Source organism: Panthera pardus, unplaced genomic scaffold (genome assembly GCF_024362965.1).
Source record: "Panthera pardus isolate Hobbes unplaced genomic scaffold, ASM2436296v1 HiC_scaffold_1, whole genome shotgun sequence".
NCBI classification, from domain to species: Eukaryota; Metazoa; Chordata; class Mammalia; order Carnivora; family Felidae; genus Panthera; species Panthera pardus.
The window spans coordinates 79884046-79905263 of NW_026526654.1; the positions used below are offsets into that span (position 1 = coordinate 79884046).

The following is a 21218-nucleotide window of genomic DNA, read 5'->3' on the forward strand; positions in this document are numbered from 1 at the left end:
CTATAGATGTATGGGCTTGGTTTACCATGTTTCTTGTTTGTAGATGGTATTTTTAATGTATTAAGAAACTAAGGCACTACAAAAGTATGTAAACATATGTGTAGAAGAAAACCCCATAGAAGTTACTTGGAATGTCTGAGCAAATATATGAAATTTATAGAGACAGCACTGGTCACACTGAATTGCAAATAGCTGCATTAAATAATGTTCTCAGCACAGATGACTGATCCTTCACAAGCTACATTTTCATAATTTCATCAGTGTATTGAGAAGATCAGATGGTCCTAAGTTCAAGTTACAGCTCTGCCCTTCATTGGCTGTACGAGCTTGGATGTGTCCATTTCTCTGAGGCTCCATGTTTCCCGCTGTGAAATGGGACTGAAGAATACTTAACCTCACTGGGGTTTTAGGAAGAGTAAAAGATGAGATACTATAAAGTGTGCAGCACATAACCGACCTTCGAAAACGTCTATTTTCCTCTTCCATTTCTAAATATTGAAACTGAAGCACAGACATAAAAATTTTTGACTTTGAAAGGATCTTAGACTAAGTTAATAACAGAATGAATGATAGAAATTATTGACAGAATTTTATTTATGACAGCTGATAAATGGTGCTTTCAGGCGTATTGTAAAAAAAAAAAAAAAAAAAAAAGGACCCACCTGTCTCTGATCCAAGCACAAACTACTAAGGCCTCCATTTAGAACCCTTGTAGCTTTTAGGGACACCTGGGTGGCTCAGTTGGTTAAACGTCTGACTCTTGGTCTCAGTTCAGGTCATGATCTCACGGTTCGTGTCCAGCCCGGCATTGGGCTCTGTGCTGACGGTGTGGAGCCTGCTTGGGATTCTCGCTTTCTCCCCCTCTCCATCTCTACCCTACTGCCCCTGTCTCTGTTTCTCTCAAAAAAAACCCAAAAAACAAAAAAAAAAAAACTTAAAAAAAAATAAGAACACTTGCAGCTTGGTGTGTGTTCCCACACTTTTCTGGCTCCAGGAGCTGCCAACGTGGTACATTCCAAATGTTCACTTGTAGAGGTCTCCAAGCAATGCTGGTCCTACATTAGCCCCATAAAAGAAAGGTAGGGAACACCAGGCTCCCCGAGTTTGCTGCAGTCAGCTCACTCTGGGAAAGGACACTGACATGGCAACTATTATGGAACCAGAATGAATAGGCTGAATAAAACCAATTATTGGGAGCCCAGTTTACGTACACATCAGACTTTCAGGAACCTCAATCATCAGAAAACATTGAGCCCAAACGCGAATGAAAAATGGACACACCCGTTGGCAAAAGATATGGTGTTAAGCTCTTGTAGGTCATTCAGCACAAGACGGTTCTGTAAAACACACACAGGTCTCATTTGATTCTGTTCTCCCCTCTCTCACCAGATAACCTGTTCTTCTGGCCAAATTCCAAATCAGCCAAGAATTGATGATGCTTCCTCTTCCTGCCTCACTTCTTCATCTCAGACATCTGGTTTCTGTGCTTGCCACACTCCCGACAATTTACAGAAAAGATCAGAAAGGGCAAGCCTACTGGCCAACCAATGGCCTTTTGTAGTCATCCCCCTCCAAGTCTCGTGAGCAAATGACACTCTTTCTCGGGTTCTCCTTGAACCGCTTTCTTTCTCAGGATTCGGTGATGCGGCCAGTCTTATGTTACCTTATATACTCTCTTATCTCCCATATGATTACTTATGCAGTGCTGAAGCACATTAAGACCATTCACCTGCGAAAATAAGGATTTGGATTCTAATTCTAGTTCTGGCACAAGCTCCTTTGGGGAGTAATCGTCCTTTACCACATCAAGAGGAAATAACTTTCACTTACTGATTATGACTGTTTTAAGAAACAAAATTGGAGTAATTCTTCAAATAGAAAACATCATACAGTATACAATTGCTTGTATCATTTAACTTACTGCATGTTTTGGTCATAATGAGATAGAAGCAAAAGTCTAAAAACCAAGGGCAGAGAAAATTGACAAGAAAGCACATGTAGCTGGAAGGTATATGAGATGATGAAGATTCCGTTATTACTTTTTTCAAGAGCCACAGTTTTCATCTCTGTGTGTAATGTAGCTACCGACTGTCATTGGTACATCCTCCACCAGGTGAGGGTCCCATACTTCTTCAGGTGAGGGTTACTTTGGAGTACTGTTTTTCGCTTTTTAAAATGGGTTAACTTGATATCTCAGCTGCGCCTGGTGACCTTTAACCCAGGTCCACACTCATCATAGGCAAGCTACTGTGTCATCTGAGAACCCAAAATAAAATGCCTTGGACTTTATATTTAAAAAGGATATCTATAAACTTGGATAGCAGAAGAAAGATTTCACTTGAGGTTCAAATGGGGAGCTCACCTTTCATTCATAGGACCCTCTCCAACAGACCACAGACAGGGAACTCATCACCAGCGCCATGATGATGCCCTGGTACACCGCCTTTTAATTTCAGTGTTGCCAGTCATAATCAGCTAGCGTGACTTAGCTCGAACGTAAGTTTTTCAAACTATTGAATATTAATCTATCAGCTATGAAAATGCGTTCTGTATGTCAGCGAATAACACTGCAGCAAAAGGCTCTCTCATCGCTGGTGTCCAGGGAGCCCGTGGCTGCTAACGTCTCCCCCTTCCGTGAGGGTCTCTATTCTGCTGCCATCATGGGCCAGCCCTGCCCTAGAAAGCTGAATCTTCTGAGGCTCTTGTACTTTCCCGGCCACCTTTTCTCTCAGGCCACTCTTCAAATCTCAACTTCTTGGTCCATGCAGTTCCTGCCTGGCATGATGCAACCCGAATTTCATCTGGATGACAGAGATCTTTAAAATGCCCCTGTGCCTTGGTGGCTTCCTGTGACACACCTGTCCACCTTCCAAGCATCGTTAACTGCCCCCCTAACCTGAGTTCCCATAGCACTTGAAATATACCTCTGCTATAGCATTCGCTTTGCACTATCATTTGTTTGGATATCGGTCCTCTTCCTGGGATTGAGAATTCCTCGAGGGCAGGAACCCTATCTTACTGGTTTTGTAACCCCAGAACCTTGCACAGATCCTAGTACGCTTGGGCACTCAGTATTTGTTGAATTGAACAGAAGTGGTTCCAAATCATGGTTGAAAACTACAGTTACTTTTTATTTCCCCTCTAAACCAATATTGATTCTTCTTATATAATTTTACATATTTTCTTTCCAGTTCCATTGTCTCCATCTCAGTTTGGGCCTATTTGGTGTCAAATCTTTATCATAATACTCAAACTCCCCAAATGCCTCCCAACTTCAAGGATCTCTCCATTCATGAACCTGCTACCTCGGGGTTAACATCAAGTTGCCACTTTGATCCATTTGACACCCAGTATGTATGAGAGAAAGCCCCACCCACTGCCATTAAAAGTCCTCCACAGTCTGATCCCTAACACTGGAGGCCAGCCGGAAAATTTTGTGTCTCAGGAGAAAACGATGCATTGTTCAGAGCTCACCTCTCTGGGGGTTGTCTAATTTAAGTCTGCAGGCACTCTGCACCTTTTAATGCCTTTGAGCTATTTTAAAATTGTGCATATGAGGGGCGCCTGGGTGGCTCAGTCGGTTAAGCGTCCAGCTTCAGCTCAGGTCATGATCTCACGGTCCGTGAGTTCAAGCCCCGCGTCGGGCTCTGTGCTGACGGCTCAGAGCCTGGAGCCTGCTTCAGATTCTGTGTCTCCCTCTCTCTCTGACCCTCCCCCGTTCATGCTCTGTCTCTCTCTGTCTCAAAAATAAATAAAACATTTAAAAAAAATTTAAAAAATAAAATAGAATTGTGCATATGATAGACAACTGATAGCAATGCCAGAGATTCTTTTCTACAGAAAGAAAAAAACACTCTGCCCAGTGACGGCTCAGTTAACTGACTTCACTCTCCCACTGTGAAAGAAGCCACTTTTGCCTCTGACTGCACATTCATTTCAATGTTCCTGACTTATAAATGTGTCCATTTGGGGGTTCTCTTTTAAACTGGCTGTAACTTCCTCATTAAAAATGAGTTAAGTAAAATCTTTCACATACATTCCTTATTTCTACGAGAGTTATGACGTTGTCTCTTTTTGAATATCATCTTTTAACAATACACATCTTCCGCCTCAACTGATAGAGCCATTCATCAGTCCTCAAAGATAACTCATAATGTCCTTTTTCTGTTCAGGACCTTTGCACATTTCCAATCCTCCTCACCATCAACACCCGGCAAAATCCTGTTGCTTCTAATGTTTTAGGCACCTGACAAACTATATCCGCTTCTAGAAAGATTTTTCAGCCACTCGGCCCTAAAGTGTATGTCTTCTGTTCACTGAAATCTCACGATGTTTACTGTCTGTACTACCCATGTGGTACTTCTTACACACATGGACCCCTGTCAGAGTGGTCTGTGCACTGCCTTAACCTCTTCTGGATCTGAAGCTCCTGGAATGTAGGGACCACATCCTTACATCTCTTTGTCCCACACAGAGCTTTGTGCGCATGTACACACACACACACACACACACACACACACACTTTTTTTTTTAACGTTTATTTATTTTTGAGACAGAGAGAGACAGAGCATGAACAGGGGAGGGGCAGAGAGAGAGGGAGACACAGAATCTGAAACAGGCTCCAGGCTCTGAGCTGTCAGCACAGAGCCCAACGCGGGGCTCGAACTCACCGACCGTGAGATCATGACCTGAGCCGAAGTCGGACGCTTAACCGACTGAGCCACCCAGGCGCCCCTACACACACACACACACACACACACACACACACTTTTAATAAATGTCTACTATAATAAAGAACATTGCCACCAGGACAATATTTTACTCATTTTACTTTCTAATCTGTGACAATTAATTTAGGCACTTAAAATAAATTACTGGCAGCATATGTTTTCAAAATGCTATTGGAAATCTCTTCCCCCTTTATTAATTCTCACTATTGGTATGACTTTCTCACTAGCAGGGACTGAAGCCATCCCTGGCTGGCTCCCTAGTGCAGGGCAAAGCTTGCTACCTGGGGTGCACCATGCGTGGTCCTTCCACAGTGAGCTTACTTTCTAGCCTGAGGTTATAATTCGTCTGATCATATCTCTCTGTCTTGCCCATTAGATTAGGGGCCTCTCCAGGGCAGTACCATGATTTCTTCGTGTTCATTTCATGTTTATTTCCACCAGCTGGCATACTGCTTGGTGCAGGGTTGCTGCCTGCTAGGTGCTGTGTAAGAATGTACAAATTTCATGGATATGAACTTGATCCAAAGTCAAATTCTGGGAATAACACAAATTCCAAGCTGTTCAATGTGTAAAGCAGTGACTAGTATTGAGTCTTCTCCCGCTCCTACAGAGCTTTAAAAAATCCTGTTTAGACATCTTTCCAGGTGTATCCTAAACAGGGTTAGATTATCATTAGATTAGATTAAAACATATGAAGCCAAGAGTTAATTATATATAAAAGATACAGAAGAAAACTTAAGGAAACAAAGCTTTAACTCTAAATATACACATTTTAAAATTTAAACTGTAAAATTGACAAATTCTAGGGATATTCCACAGTAGGAAAAAAAGGAGGTATACAGAACTGTAAATAGTATTCTTTATTGGACATTTTGGAAAAAATAGGCTTTTATAAAATAACTGATTTTTAGATGGATGAATAATTGACCAAAATAAAATTTCCCAATCTCTCCTCCAGCTACGTGTGGCTATGTGACTAAGATCTTATCAACTGAAGGGGCACCTGTGTGGCTCAGTCGGTTGAGCGTCCGACTTTGGCTCAGGTCATGGTCTCATGGTTCGTGAGTTCGAGCCCCGCGCCAGGCTCTGTGCTAATAAACAGCTCAGAGCCTGGAGCCTGCTTCAGATTCTGTGTCTCCCTCCCTCTCCCTCTCTCTCTCTCTCTCTCTCTCTCTCCCCCACCTTCTCTGCTCATGCACTGTCTCTGTCTCTCAAAAATAAATAAATGTTAAAAAAATTTCAAAAAAAGATCTTATCAACTGAATATGAACAGAAGTGGTGTGTGCAATGTTGGGGTGTTTTGGGGTTTATTTGTTTATTTTCCTATAATTCTTTTCCTATTTCTCCTTCTTACTGCCTGAATGCAGATGTAATGGCTGAGCTCCAGAAGCCAAACTAGACCATGAGATGACCTTGGGAATGTAAGCCATGCACCGGAAAACAAAAATAATATAAAGATACTAGACTGATTTTCTTTGTACTTCTTGAACATGAGAGAGAAAGAAACTATCTTGTTCAAGCCACTGTTATTTTATGTGTCATTTGCAGTAAAACCGAATCTTAACTGATACAGGATCTGAGAGCCCTTACCTGTTGAAAACTCCCCTCTGAATTCTTGCCAACTTAGTTAAAAATTTATTTTAATGTTTGTTTATTTTTGAGAGAGAGAGAGAGAGAGACAGAGAGACAGAGTGTGAGTGGGGGAGGGGCAGAGAGAGCCAGAGACACAGAATCCAAAGCAGGCTCCAGGCTCTGAGCTGTCAGCACAGAGCCTGACATGGGGCTCGAGCCAAAGTCAGAAGCTCAACTGACTGAGCCACCCAGGCACCCCCCACCCCCACCCCCACACACACTTAGTTGTTAGACATATAAGCATGTTACAAAGTAAAAAGCACAGGTTTGAGAGTCCAAACATGTGGATGCCAGACTTGGCTCCTTCAGGCTTCAGTCATATAGTGTTGGGCAAGGTCTCTGACACTCATTTCCATGAAATGTAACATAGAGATGGTGATGATGATGGCTTCTTCTCGGAGTTGTTGGAAGCAGTGATTGATGTCGGTGGAGATAATGAGAGAGAAGGGGCTTCATAAATTATACAGTATCACATGATTTTTTTGCTTCTATTTCTAGCAAGAGAAAAATGGATCATGGGCTTGTTAAGTGGAGGAGTAAACAGGGCTGTCCAGGATCAGGCACTGAACGTGCACAAGCCCAGCTCTCTGCAATCTGTCATTCATGCCAGTGACGTTCAAAAGGAAGAAACTGATCAAGTATTCTCTAAACAGGGACCAGCTGCATACTGTTCAATGGATATACTTAGCATAGTGCCTATCCTATGGCAAGTACACACGAACATCACTTCCACTCTTACTATTGGTCCCACCATCACAGCAATGGAGTCAATAGAATGCAAGGTGGTATCACCAGTATGTTCTTTTCATATACTGTGTGAATCCAGAGTAAAATCCTACTACTTGGTATTGGAACAAGGGGATTCCTAATTTGAATGTTTAATATCAAAAGACTAAGAGAGCCTGATACAGCCATGGCATTGCCAATGGAACCTCAATTCTTACAATCTGGTAGCAAAACAGTAAATGGGCATAGGTGGACCAATTTCAGCCAAGATTCCTTATGGCCTGGGGGGTCTTGCTATCTTTTTTTTTTTCCAAGTTTATTTGTTTTGAGAGATACAGAGACAGCGTGAGTGGAGGAGGGGCAGAGAGAGAGGGAGACAGAGAATCCCGACCCCGACAAGGGGCTCAAACTCATGAAACCGCAAGATTGTGACCTGAGTCGAAACCAAGACTCAGACGCTTAACCAACTGAGCCACTCAGGTGCCCCTATCTCTTCGAAGTGAAATAGACTTCGTAGGTTGTCTTCTCTCTTGGTTCATTTGTAAATTTATGATTTAATGACGAGAGGATAATCTTACGTGTCTTATTTGAAAATTCTCAGTGGCCATCTCACTATTGATTCACTTGTGAAGGGTCTTTCCTGCGTAGAGATGTGATACAGAGCAGTGCTGCTCAAGCTTTAACGTGTGCATGGGTCACCTGGGGATCCTGTTAAGCTGCAGAATCTGATTCAGTAAGATCTGGGGCAGAGCAGAGATCGTGCATTTCAACATTCTGAGCAACAAGGTTAAAAGTATTATCGCTAATTAAGTGGCAAAGTCAGGATTTCAACCCAGGTCTATATAATTCCAAAGGTTATCTCTTCCACAATGCTGAAATTCAGAAATAGAGGGCTGGATAATAAATGGGAAATTGTGTTTAAGCCAAATCATTTTGGATAAGTATTATCCGCAATGTTAAAATTTAGAAGCACTATTTTCCCAGAGAATAAAGAAAAATATACATTAAGTTGCAGAATTTTTTTTTTTTAGGAAAGGACAGTGATATTCTAGAATATGAACATCTAGGATGGGAATATGATAGAATAGAGACAGAGAAAATAGAGTGGAAAGTTATGGAAGACAGATGACAAATATTTACATTCTTAAGGAAAAGCAAAGAGCTACAACTTATCCCATTTCCAAAATAATGACCCAAATGTTCTTCCAGGGTCTCTGACCAGCCTGGCACCTGCCAGGTGATGACTAAAGACAATACGACAAGAGAAGACGGTTCCGAGACACAGAGAGATGAAGCCCATATTCCATTTCACCAGCATTCCAGAAAACAGCCAGCTCTACCAGCAACAGAGTGCAAACCCAGAACCACACCAGCCCTCAGACACTGACTATAAGCACGAGGTTTTCAAGTCTCCCTTCGCAAACGGCTTACACAATAGAAAACGCAGAATTCAAACTTTATAACGCATCCTTACAGGTTTGGATCAAACAAGTCTGAACTTTAACAACCAGAGAATTTTCCTCCTGATTCCGCATTGAAGGCAGTTACTAAGCTCTGTCGGAAGGGCACTCTCTCTGAGTTCTCCTTAAGACAATAAAACCCCCACCATATTAGATGAGGCTGTGATGCATCCAGCAGTATTCGGTCTCTGCCACTGGCTTCAAGTGAGGTTTCTGAAGGAGAATGTGCTGTCCTCTCTGTCATCAACTGCACAAGTTTAGGAAACGCCACAGACACATCTCTCACTTCCTCTGATGCCCAGTTATCCATCATTCTTAAACATACCTGAAGCCTTCCTAAAGTTACTGAATCAGGATCATCAGATCCTGATTTCCTATGTTTATTACCTGCTCTTTAGAGTTGGATGCCCTTTTACTACTCCTACTTTTTTTTTTCAAGTTTTTATTTAAATTCCAGTTAGTTAACATATAGTGTATTATTGGTTTCAGGGGTAGAATTTAGTGATTCATCATTTACATATCACACCCAGTGCTCATCCCAACAAGTACCCTCCTTAATCTCTATGCAATCTATTTTCAAAAGACTTTCTTTGTATTTATTCTGTCTTAAATTATTTTTGTTCCTGTATCACCTTTTCCATTGGAATCTAAGTCACCATACTTGTTTTATAATTATTGTTAAGGTGATTTTTTTTCACGTCATTGTGAATTCCAAAAGAGCTAAAACTTGTCCTAGACTCTGTATTTTGCAGGGCTGTATCAAGCAAATAGTAGTTATTCAAAGAAAAATGCTGGATGAAAACATGATAAGCCCTAATGCAGAGATCTGATACCTACAGAGTGATGATCATTTATTCAGAGGCATCTTACTAAATTTTGGAATAGAAGTTTTTTTTATCTTTTCTTAGTTTCTTCAATTCTGGTATATAAAGCTTTAGAAAACCATAGGCAGTTGGGGGCCTATTCATATTATTCCAACATATTTCCATTTTTTTCCAATTCCAATCAATAGACATCTTTTGAATGTCTACTTGTAAAAGCTGAAGGACACAGCTCCTAAGATCATATCCCTGTATCCTCTTTGAGGGAATTAATCAATACATCGATAATGAGCATCCAGCCCTTGCCTTTTGTGCATTTGGAAATTAATAAAAGCCAGAATATAACATATATACATGTAACTTATTACATACTTGGTCAAACTGGGTATCTTCTCCACGTTGTAGAGATTTTGTCAATGGCTTTTCCTAGAAAGAAAAAGAATAATTATTAGATACTCTTAAATAGTATTCAAAAAGTGCCATTATTGTTACAATTTTAAAAATTTATTTCTCCCATGATGGGATAGAGGTGCCAGTTTTCTTTTTAATGTTTATTTATTTTTGAGAGACAGAGAAAGACAGAGCGTGGGCGGGGGAGGGGCAGAGAGAGAGAGAGGGAGACAGAGAGGGAGACAGAATCCAAAACAGGCTCCAGGCTCTGAGCTGTCAGCATGAGCCCTATGTGGGGCTCAAACCCACAAACTATGAAATCATGACCTGAGCCAAAGTCGGACGCTTAACCGACTGAGCCACCCAGGTACCTTGAGAGGTGCCAGTTTTCAAATGAGTGAGAAGCTCTCCCTTAGCTCTGCCCACCTTAATATACAGTGTTTGATTGTTACCACCACAATTCTTGCTATTCATCTTAACATATACCTCTTTGAGGAAAACATTAAAAAGCTGATGCTCTAAGTGGCCTGGAGTTCGCAATGGAAACTGCATAATTAAAAACTATGGAATCCACGTGAAAAATTTTACTATCTACCCTGGACTTGACATACAAGTTGAAGAAAAAAAACCACTATGCATTCGTATGAAACATTTTACTATCTATCCTGGGACTTAGCATATAATAAAAACTTGAAAGTAATACACTATTCCAAGTCCCTAGATTTAGAAACAAAATAAGATTGAGAAACAATCTAATCATTAGATTGGTGTTGAGGGACACCCTACCAATAATACTGTTACTGTTACAGTTACTGTGTGTAATTGGTGAATTTGGGGCATGTTACTTGATTTATGTCACACCCAAATCTCTGCAGAAATAATCTGGGTAGTGACAGAGGTCTACAGAAATAATTTTTCAAAATCATTACACCTTTGTTTACATTAGGAAGCCTTAACCAACTTTCCAGCAGGGCATCTTAAGGATAACTGTTAATCCTTACCTGTCCTTTTTCTTTCTTTTCTTTTGTCTTCCTTCCTTCCCTCCCTCCCTCCCCCCTTTCTTTCTCTCTTTCTTTCTTTCTTTCTTTCTTTCTTTCTTTCTTTCTTTCTTTCTCTCTTTCTCTCTTTCTCTCTTTCTTTCTTTCCTTTTAGGTGTGGAAGTTAATACTGATCCAAAATTTGGTTTAGGATGAGAAACCATGTGAAAGTTATATATGAAAAAAATAGTAAGTTTCACTTTAGCCAATGTCGATGTGCTAGAAAGACTCAATTTACATGTTGTCAACCACATCAATATAATCTCCCTGCCTCACTTCTCTAATCTTCTCCTCTACCTGAAAAGATAATATGCACCTAAGGCAGATGGCAAACCGCACCCCTACACCACAGAGTCTTTGTTCTTGAAGAAATGCACGCACGTGATGGGCTCAGCCTGGAGATCTGATGCTTTACCATGAGCCATATGAATCAACTGTTCTCATTTGCAAACTACACAGCTTCAAAATATGTATTTATCTCAAGTAAAGAGAAAACTGTGTTCTTACGGGCTAACAGACATTTCCTCTTCAAACTATGCTATCTAGAACACACTGGTGGGAGAGTGGATACAAAAATGTAGGTGAGAACACAGAAGAACCATGAAAGAAGCAACAGATGCAGTTGATGGTACAAAAAGACAAATCTCACAATTAAATCGCGAGACATTTCCTGTACACGTGAAGGTGATAATGTCATCTGAAGTTCTCTGTAAAACCAATTAAATTAAAAATACGAAAATTAAAGAAATGGAAACTGGCGGTGCCAGGTCCCACACACATCCTTGGAACAAACCCAGGATAAGCATTTCTAGTCAGTGTTTTATTTATTCACCACTCAACAGAAACCGAGGGCTCACGGCGTCCCAAATGCTACCTGTGGGTGGAATGCGGAAGAACACACGGTTTCTGCCATTAAGGAGAAAAGACCGAAATGGGAGAGCAGCCAATGACCTCTTAGGACTGCTGTCTATATTCACCCATTATTCAAGTCTCAGCGCACCTGTCACTTGGACGGTGAAGTCTTCTCGGAGTCTGAACACCAGGTCTGTCCTCCCCACACCTCACATGCCTGCGGAACTCTGTACGCTTCTTCATAACACTCACCATAGTGTAAAGTCACATCACAGTGTGGAATCACGCTATACAACTACACGTGCCTGAGGGATGAGCTAAGTGTCATCCCCTCTGGACCACAAGCTCCAGAAGTGCAGGACACTCTGCACTTCAAGTTACAGAGCAGAGCCTTCCTTGGTAATGGCTAAATATCTGCCAAATAAATAAAGACTCTAAGCCGATGACGTCCAGCTTCTACAACTATGAGATTCCCCTTACTTGCATGTGCGTGTGTGTTTTGTTGTAAGTTAAAAATTTTTTTTTTACATTTATTTATTCTGAGAGAGAAAGAGAGAGAAGGGTGGGGGAGGGGCAGAGAGAGAAGGAGAGGGAAAATCCCCACCCCACGCCCAGCACAGAGCCCAACACAGGGCTTGAACTCACGAACCTTGAGATCACAACCTGAGCCAAAAATCAGAGTTGGTCACTTAATCAACTGAACCACCCAGGCCCCCCCAAATTTTTAATATACTTTTTTATTGTGGCAAAATAGCCATGATATGAAATATGCCACTGTAACTATTTTTAAGTGTACAATTCAGTGCTAATTAGCACAGTCACAATGTTGCTCAATCATTACCACTCCGTATTTTATAAGACCCATTTTAAAGTCAAAATTTTTCAAGGAACTCCCCAGCTGCAAAACACACACTCACACCTCCAAACACACCAGATAGTCCTTCTATTTTAGTATCTGTTTAAATACATAACGATAGAGCGCTAATACTGTGACTTCAATGATACTTTTAGATGGCTCTGTACTGTAATAGCAACAGTATTTATTTTACATACATTAGAGAAAAAGGAATACATCTATACGGGAGACTAAAAGATAATGCTTAGCATACATGTGGATCTGTAGACTTTTGCAATAACTCAGGAGCCCCTATCTTGGGAACCTTCTCTGAAAGACAGCATCCTGCTGCAGTGGGGGAAGTCATATTCTTTGAAGACTAAGTTTAAATGTTCCTTCCAAGATTAAGCCCGTTCTCAGTTCTCCTTCGCGGAGCCACCTGTTAGTTGTCACAGGAACCTTTGTTTGCATCTATTCTTGTGAGCAGTTCCACCTTGTTGCAATTTCCCCCTCTCCCTTCATACCCAGGACATAGCTGGGAAGCACTGACAGGGTTTGTTCAATGTCTGACGATACGTCTAGGCATTTGGAAAGACAGCTTTGGGCACAGAAAATCAAGTTCACGTTTCACCAATCCCAAGGAATTTCTTTTCATCAACATAGATTTTATCAGTGCCAGGAGGCTTAAAAGTAGACCTGGGGAAGACAGTATCATGCAGGCTAAATAAAAAGTGGAGAGAAAAAGAGCAAAGAAAGTTAGGAAAGAAGGGAGGGAGGGAGGAGAGAAGAGAGGAGACTTGCTCAGAAGAGAGTCATCGGAATACAGAGCGAACACCAGGAAGGCTCTCACACATAAGAAAAGCTGCAGAGGCACACTTCTGTTTGAGGTTCTCCTGCAGGAGGAGACCGGCGGCATGGAATCCCAAGTCTAAGAATCCAAGGTTTGTATATCCAAGACATCTTGGTTCTCGAAGAGCGTTAAATAAATAGTGAAGTGAAATTAACACAGAATGAACAATGGGTAAAGAGCAAGCAGAAATCAGCTATGACAGAGGAGTCTCAAAACGATGGTCTCTCCTTCACCCAGTAAGAGCAGTATGCTTTTAAATTTTTAAAAAACGTATCTTCATTCTGTATTTTAATAACAATTTTCCTTATTTACTGAAAACTCATTAGTCGAATTGAATGGTATATTTGTTTTGAAAATAAATCACTGTGAAAAAACTTGACTTTGGGGTGATGGATCCCTGAAAATTCTTAGTGGTCCAAAGCTGGGAGTCCTTGGCCTGTGAGCAGCACAGGACAGAGCAAACTAGACATTAAGTCCTTTCTGATGAGAGCAAACACTATGAAATAGTCTTAACCAAAACAAACAAACAAAACCCCCCCCACCAAACCTGAGTCTGACCAAGTCAGAGGCAATGTCCAGGTTTTAGGAAATACAGCAGTTAGAGGAATATGCTACACTATGCCAAAGGGACACAAGCAGCAGAATCCAGACTGAAGGAAAGAAAAGTGTTTTTTCAGGAAATAAGTTGCAAGGGGGGGGGGGGAGTGAAAGGGTGCCGGGTGGGGGGAGCGGAGGTTCCTACTGATTTTTTAACAAGACGATTGCAATATGTGGATCTTATCTGGATCCCGATTTAAAAAATCGTTAAAAATATGACATTCATGAGGCCACTGGCAACTTTAACACTTTTTGGCTCTTTGAGGATGTTAAGGGATTACTGTTAAGTTTTTAGGTGTGGTAATGATATTGCGGTTTTGTTTTAAGGAGTATCTTTCAAAGGTACATGCTGAAATGTTCAGAGATGATATAATATGGTTTCTGGTATTTGCTTCAAATATTATTCGGGGGAGATGCAAGGAGTGTGTAATAAACTGGCTGAAGTTGGTTTCTTTTTACTGTCTTTCTACTTTAGTGATGTTGAAATTCTCAGTAAGAAAAGAAACCCAGGAGAAACTTGAAGGATCACTTCTGTCATCGCTTAAAATTTTTTTTTTTAACAATATCTCACTTTTTCAAGATAGTATAAGCTACTTCTTAAAACTTACTTTGCTAGCAGTTACCCAACATTTTATCTTTTCCTGACAGAGTTGCAGAAGGGACCCTCTCCCCATTTCTTTCCATTCACAGATAGTCTTGCCTACTGTGTGAGAAGCCAGACACGGGTCTGTCTGCACCGTGGGCTTTTCTTTGAATGTGCTCCCCCAGAAATCAAAGAACACTGCTATCCTGACCCACCCCAGAGGGATGTTTCTCCTGTCATGAAGAATCCTGTAAGAGTTTTAAGTATTTCTATAAAAAAAGACAGGTCCCTGTTTGTTTCTCACATCTTGAGAAGTTCCAACCTCCCCTCCCTTAAGAAAATATAAACTCTGAAAGCTCTTTGTGTGTGTATCTACCTGCAAAGGGCAGAGAAAGGCTATTGACTTCTCCCTCAATTTCCAAACAATTTCAGTGTATGCCAGCTACATTTTTACTTTCTAGTCTTTTTTCACTAGGCCACGCTCTAAGAGAAAAGACGGTCCATACACGACAGGACACGGGCAAGTCTAGGAAAGTCTCATGTATCAAAAGGTGTTCTATTTGTGGAATACAAGGGGCTTATTTAATAAATCATTTTCTACGTCTGAATGTTTACTGGCCTAAAAAAAGTCCCAAATGTGTCCCATACAGTAGCATTTCACTAACCTAAAATGATACAAACTATTGCCCTCAGAGAGATTTCGATAACTGTGTAAACCAGCAATGTTTCCAGAGTTAATACGAGATTATTCAATTTGTTAAACACGTCACCAACTTTGCTTAAGATGCTCTTTTAATCTCTTTTAGTGATTATAGTAGTTTGATGTAATAGTTCAGAGCATGGGCTTTGGAGTCAGAGACTCGAATTTGAATCCTAGGTCTCCTTTATTTACAAACATACAAATTTTACTTAACCTCTGTAAACTTCAGTTAACTTTTAGGTAAAATAAAGATAAATTATACCAACCTAACCACACAGAACCGAAAGATGAATGGCGGAGAGTACTGGAGAACTGATAATCATTACTGTATTAAAATTCCTTTAACACCATTATTATTGAAATTAGAGAAGATTAAAATACATAACCCCTTTCATAAAGTTTAGGAGCCGAAACTAAGTTCCACCCATTTTCCCAGGGCATGGGGCACTCCACTAACACAATTTAAGCTTTAATTTTAGCTTCCTGGAAGTTTCCAAGTGTAACTAGAAAGCTGTGTTACAGAAAGTAGGAAAAAAAAAAAAAACATTATAAGGAGTAATTGCTCTTCTCTCTTAAAAAATAAAAGTCTAACATTATTACAGGGATTTAAATTCTTAATATATAATTTAGAGGAAACCATTTAATTTAATGGTGAGATGTTTAAAAAGACAAAACAAAACAAAACAACTACCAAACTTCTCAAGTCTTGATGCTACAGTTTTTGATTATAAGAACGTGTTTTGGCATCATTGACTCAGGGTTTTGATGGCTCTCGGCAGTGAAATTTTACAATTCACGCATCTGGTCTGAGTCGTCAAAAATTTTCAGAACTGAATCACTGCACTTTGGATCGGTCTTCAGAACACAAGGAGGGTGAGCGGTGAGCTGCCCCGTCGCGCGGTGACGGCCCCTCAGAGCGGGGAGCTCTGGGCTCCCCTGGTGAAATGCCACCCACAGCACTTCATCCAGAACTTCCAGTCACAGCGACAGGCAGTCTGAACTACAGAAAAATGGGGTCCAAAATATCTTTATGTTTGACACACATTTTTCTCTTCAGATATTATTTGTTCCAGGTTTGAGTCAACTTTGGAAACAGATCTAAGGGGTGAGGCAGAGAACTCACAGTTCTGAGTACTGACCGTTTGTCCTCAAAAGACTCTCCCTTACACGAGGGGCAATCAGGGACCCAGGGTCTGAATCACCCTGGAGATACACTCTGGTCATTTTGGCTTCCTGTGGGGATCGTTGAACCGAGCCCTCTTGAGATCCGCCTCGGTTTGTCCACAGGTAAAAAGGGACATCACCGCATGACATTCTGATAAGACTGACGAGCAGGACTTGGGACAATCGGAGATTTGTAGAAGGAGGGTGCTTATAGAAACGGACACAACTGTGTTTCCCTTTATTCTACTCAGTTATTAAAATAAATCTCCTTAAATAAAACAATATATGCTGATGTTCACCCAAAATAATGGGGAAAAATTCCCAGATCAAGTGAATGATATAGGGAGTATCGCAAATCAGTTGAAGGTACTAAGCAAGTAATGTGATGTGTAGTACCCCATGATATGAAATATGGAGACAGATTCAAATCTGGAAGACTATTTTGGTACTCAAAAAAAAAGTGGGTTAGCTGGGTAGCTCAGTCAGTTGGGCTTCTGACTCTTGATTTTGGTTCAGGTCATGATCCCAGTGTTGTGGGATTGAGCCCTGTGCTAAGTGTGGAGTCTACTTGGGATTCTCTCTCTCTCTCTCTCTCTCTCTCTCTCTCTGTCTCTGCCCCTCTTACCAACTCACGTGCATGCACGCTCTCTCTAAAATAAAAAAAATTAAAACCACAAAAAACAAAAACCAAAAAAAACCCCTAAATCTCTAAAAACTCTCAAGAGAATCTGTCCTATTTGCAGCAGGCTTTGCAAATTTCAGTGAAGCCTATTTCTTTGCCAAGTCCAAAAGTCCCAAGTACAAATCCATTATTTGAACAGTAGAGAGGAAACTTCAATTAAACTTAGCTACAGAGTTAATTTTCATTTTAATTGAACAAAAGAGCAGGCATTTTTTTTCTTTGTGAAACTATGGCAGATAGCAAGAAATATAAGATACCACCTTCTGTCATCTGTTTCTGGGTTACATTCTATTTTGTTGCTATTTTTGACTTTTTTGGTCCCAGTACACTCACTACTGGTGCATGCTACATCCATTAAGTAGACATTCAGTGTATGTGGATGGATCTTTCCTAACCTCCTCTGGGACCTTGCTCCATCAGACAGCTCCCCATCCCCCAACGTCACCCTCCCCCTCTCTGTGGGCTCTCTCAGTTATCAACATGTTTAGATCTTTTCATCGTAGTGCCTGCCTTGACCACATATCCACTGTCTTCTTTCTATGCCCTTCTCATCTTTCGCTCTTCAAGGAGTGGTCTATACATCCTGTATTCCCTTCCTCCCCTCTTCTTTTTCTTCAACCACCTGCAATCTAACTTTTCTGTCACACTAAAAATACTCTCTCTAGCGGTCCCAGTGACTTTCCAAATGACAAACCTGGTGACCATTTTTCAGTGCTTTTCTTTCAGATCTTTCAGCTGCAATGAGCTTCTCTTTTTTCCACTTGAATCACCCCATTCTTCAGCCTTTTCTCCTCCCAACTCTTTAGGGACCCCTTCTGTGTGTCCTTCATAGGCTAGTCTTTCTCCTAAAATGTTTCTATTCCCCAGGGCTGTCCTTGGAGACTTAAAATCAGTCACGTTCTGATTTTCTTTTGTCACCACTAACATAAAACTCACATCTCAGACCCTTCTCAGACCCAATCAGATCACCTCTCATCAAAAAATTCTGTTTGTCCTTCAAAAGTTTATTTATCCCACTACTCTTTCCCTGTTCACTCCTATAAGAAGGGACAGCACAGTTTCACTCTTTAATAGTTCTTCTGGTATTCTCTAGTTCTTTCCTTGCAACCAATGTACATGGATAAGTATATATCATTTCCTAAGTAGATCAGACCTTGGACTTGAGAGTCAATCAAACCAGGATATGAATCAGAGCATCAGCCCTGACTACACCACCTTTGGTAAGTTTTATTAAATCTTTGAGTTTCAGCTTCGCTGAAGAACAATGAAGGAGACCATGAGTGTGGTGTTAAGAACACGAATCCCAGGGATAGACGGTCTGTGTTGAATGTCAGTTCCACCACTTGCTAACTGTTTGACTTTGGACAAGTTGTTTAACCTCTGTATCTATGTGAAGTAGGGTAGTAATGGTAACTACTTCCTGATGTTGACATGAAGGTTAATATTATTCAAGTATTAAGAGCAGTGTCTGGCACTGTTTACATAGACTCTATGTAAACACAAACTGTTATTATTTTTACTCACCTTCTAGGGTTAATGTGAAGATTAGTATATGCCTGAAACATGATAAACAAAAAATGATGGTCTGTCTTATTTCTCTTTGTACAATACATAGCATCAATCATTTGTTCTTGGAAGTTGAAAAATACTATCTATGTATCTATCTGTAAGCTATTATCAAAAATGCCTTATAAAACATACATGTTTTATACATTGTTATAAAGCATATATATACTTTACATAAATACTTTATATTATAAAAGTATATATAAAGGATAAATAATATACTTTATATAAAGTATATATATATATACAAGTTTCCTCTCCACTGTTCAAATAATGGATTTGTACTTGGGACTATTGGACTTGGCAAAGAAATAGGCTTCACTGAAATTCGCAAATTTTGGCAAACAATGTATGTTTATACGTTGTTAGCATGATCTGTGGAGATCAAGACTTGTGCTGGTTAAAATGGTACTCAAAAACTATTTGTTGATCCAAGTGCCCATCAAAAGGTGACTAAACACACTGTGGTCTATACATTGAATAGAATTCTACTCAGTAATAAAGAGGAATGACTTACTGATACAAAATAAAAGATGGATGTGTCTCAAATACATTATGCTGAGTGAAGCAAACTAGACCCAAAAGAGTACATACTGTATGGCTTCCATTTATATGAAATTCCAGAAAATGGGAATCTACACACAGATCAGTAGTTGCTGAGGCAAGGGGCGGCGTTACAGTCCATCTGCGCGAGGCACAAGGGAACTCGTCGGGATGACAAAAAGGACACAAGGGAACTCATCGGGAACTGCCTCGGGATGCGGCTGGGTTGTGTGCTGTGGACACGTGTATAAGTTTGCCAGATTCATCAAACTGTAAGCTTAAAATCCCTGCAGTTTATTGTATGCATACTGTACTGCAACGCGGATGTAAAATAAAACTCTTAATGAATGAGAAGCATCCCCGAACTGTCTGAATGGCACTGTATTTTCAGGACACCAAAGCAACTCTGACAGTTATGACTTAGCTTTAGGAATGGGAGCCACTGCCTAGTTCCCATTCTCTATTGCCATAGCGTGTCTATCCTGAACATGAACATGGCACTGTTCGCCTTGGACAAGCTCATAATGTTATTCTGTTGGCTGGGAATCCCAGGAAACCTTGGGCAAGTAGGTATGGATCAAGCCACAGAGCTGATATTTATGAGGTGAGACATCGATCCCAGTGTCACTGGGGGAATGTGGCTTTAGGACACCTTGACTGACCAATCTGGTATGTGTGGAGCACTGTTTCAACGGGAAGGAGTGAGTGCCACACACTTTCTCATGGTGTTACCGACAGGTCAGAAGCTAACAGTGGTGAGTAGAGACCCGTTCACTCAGTGCCGCAGACGAGTCTCCTCTCGGGTGGAACTTGGTCACCCAGTGCCATCATCTGAACCAGCAGCTAGAGCGAACCCTGAGCGAAGAGGGATGCTGTCATTTCAGACCAGAATTTGCCACAAGGAGAGAAACATTTTCATTTCTGTTGAAGTTCTGCAGTGGATAAGTATCTTGAATTTTTGTTTTCTACATGAGCTAAAAGAGGCAATTTCATCGGCAACATCTTCTTCGTGATTATTGTTATGTAAAATTCATAACATACCCCATTTCGTACAACCAAATAAAGCTTCTTAGTCAAAACTTAAATGATCCAATTACTTTAGCTAAGGAAAAAAAAAAAAAAACAGGTTTGGTTTTCTGGTACAATGAAAGACAAACCCAGGGGGTGAAGAGTACACAAATAAGTAGATCCCAATCCTACTTACCTACTCTATCTTTTACAGTGCTATTAAAAGACAAAGTTCTAGGGGTGCCTGGATGGCTCAGTCGGTTAAGCGTCTGACTTCGGCTCCGGTCACGATCTCACGGTTTGTGAGTTTGAGTCCCATGTCGGGCTCTGTGCTGACAGCTCAGAGCCTGGAGCCTGCTTCGGATTCTGTGTCTCCCTCACTCTCTGCCCCTCCCCTGCTCATGCTCTGTCTCTCAAACAATAAACATTCAAAAAAAAAAAAAAGACAATATTCTGGAACTAGACAGTTTGAAGGCTGTACAACTTGTGAATACTCACTAAACTGCCCTCTTTGAAAAAGTGAATTTTATGGTTTGTGAATATATCTCAATCAAAAGCAATACATACATTTTAGATCAATCAAAATCTGACTTTTCGTTGTCTTTGATTCTTGGGCATGGCTGTTGAATCATCTTGGAAAAACCTACTAGAACATTCCAGCCCCACTTTCCCCCACCACTTATGTGATTACAATTTACGAATTGAGTAGAAATCCTCAAAGGCATCATGAAACACCATCAAATAGAATACTGTATTCTACGAAATCATTCAAGCTGAAGAGTACTAGATATAAACAGTGACGATCAAAAATACCTAATAAAATGACCTCAGCATGACCTGTGGAAATCAAGACATAGGCTGATTAAAATTACTATAATGCTACAGTAAAGACTGCTGCTGCCTACACTTGTGTTAATCACTTTCAGGAATGTCAAAATGCTAAATGGAAACACAGAAATATATCACAGTGAATGTACAGATGGGCCTTCAGTGCTTATTACTATGTCATTTATTGAACTTATTATTATTGGCATTTCCTGAT

General features: G+C 40.6%; 1 protein-coding gene across 8 annotated transcripts in view; it reads right to left on the reverse strand.

Annotated features, from left to right (window-relative positions):
• FRY (FRY microtubule binding protein) overlaps positions 1-21218 on the reverse strand; it is a 441494-nt gene that overhangs the window by 180090 nt on the left and 240186 nt on the right. For 7 of the 8 annotated variants that reach the window (XM_053900511.1, XM_053900505.1, XM_053900498.1 and 4 more), the window contains one exon: positions 9742-9795. The exons of the other annotated variant lie outside the window; for it this stretch is intronic. In XM_053900511.1, coding sequence (XP_053756486.1) covers positions 9742-9795 — 54 coding nt within the window. The remainder of the gene's footprint in view (positions 1-9741; positions 9796-21218) is intronic. 8 annotated transcript variants of the gene reach the window in all.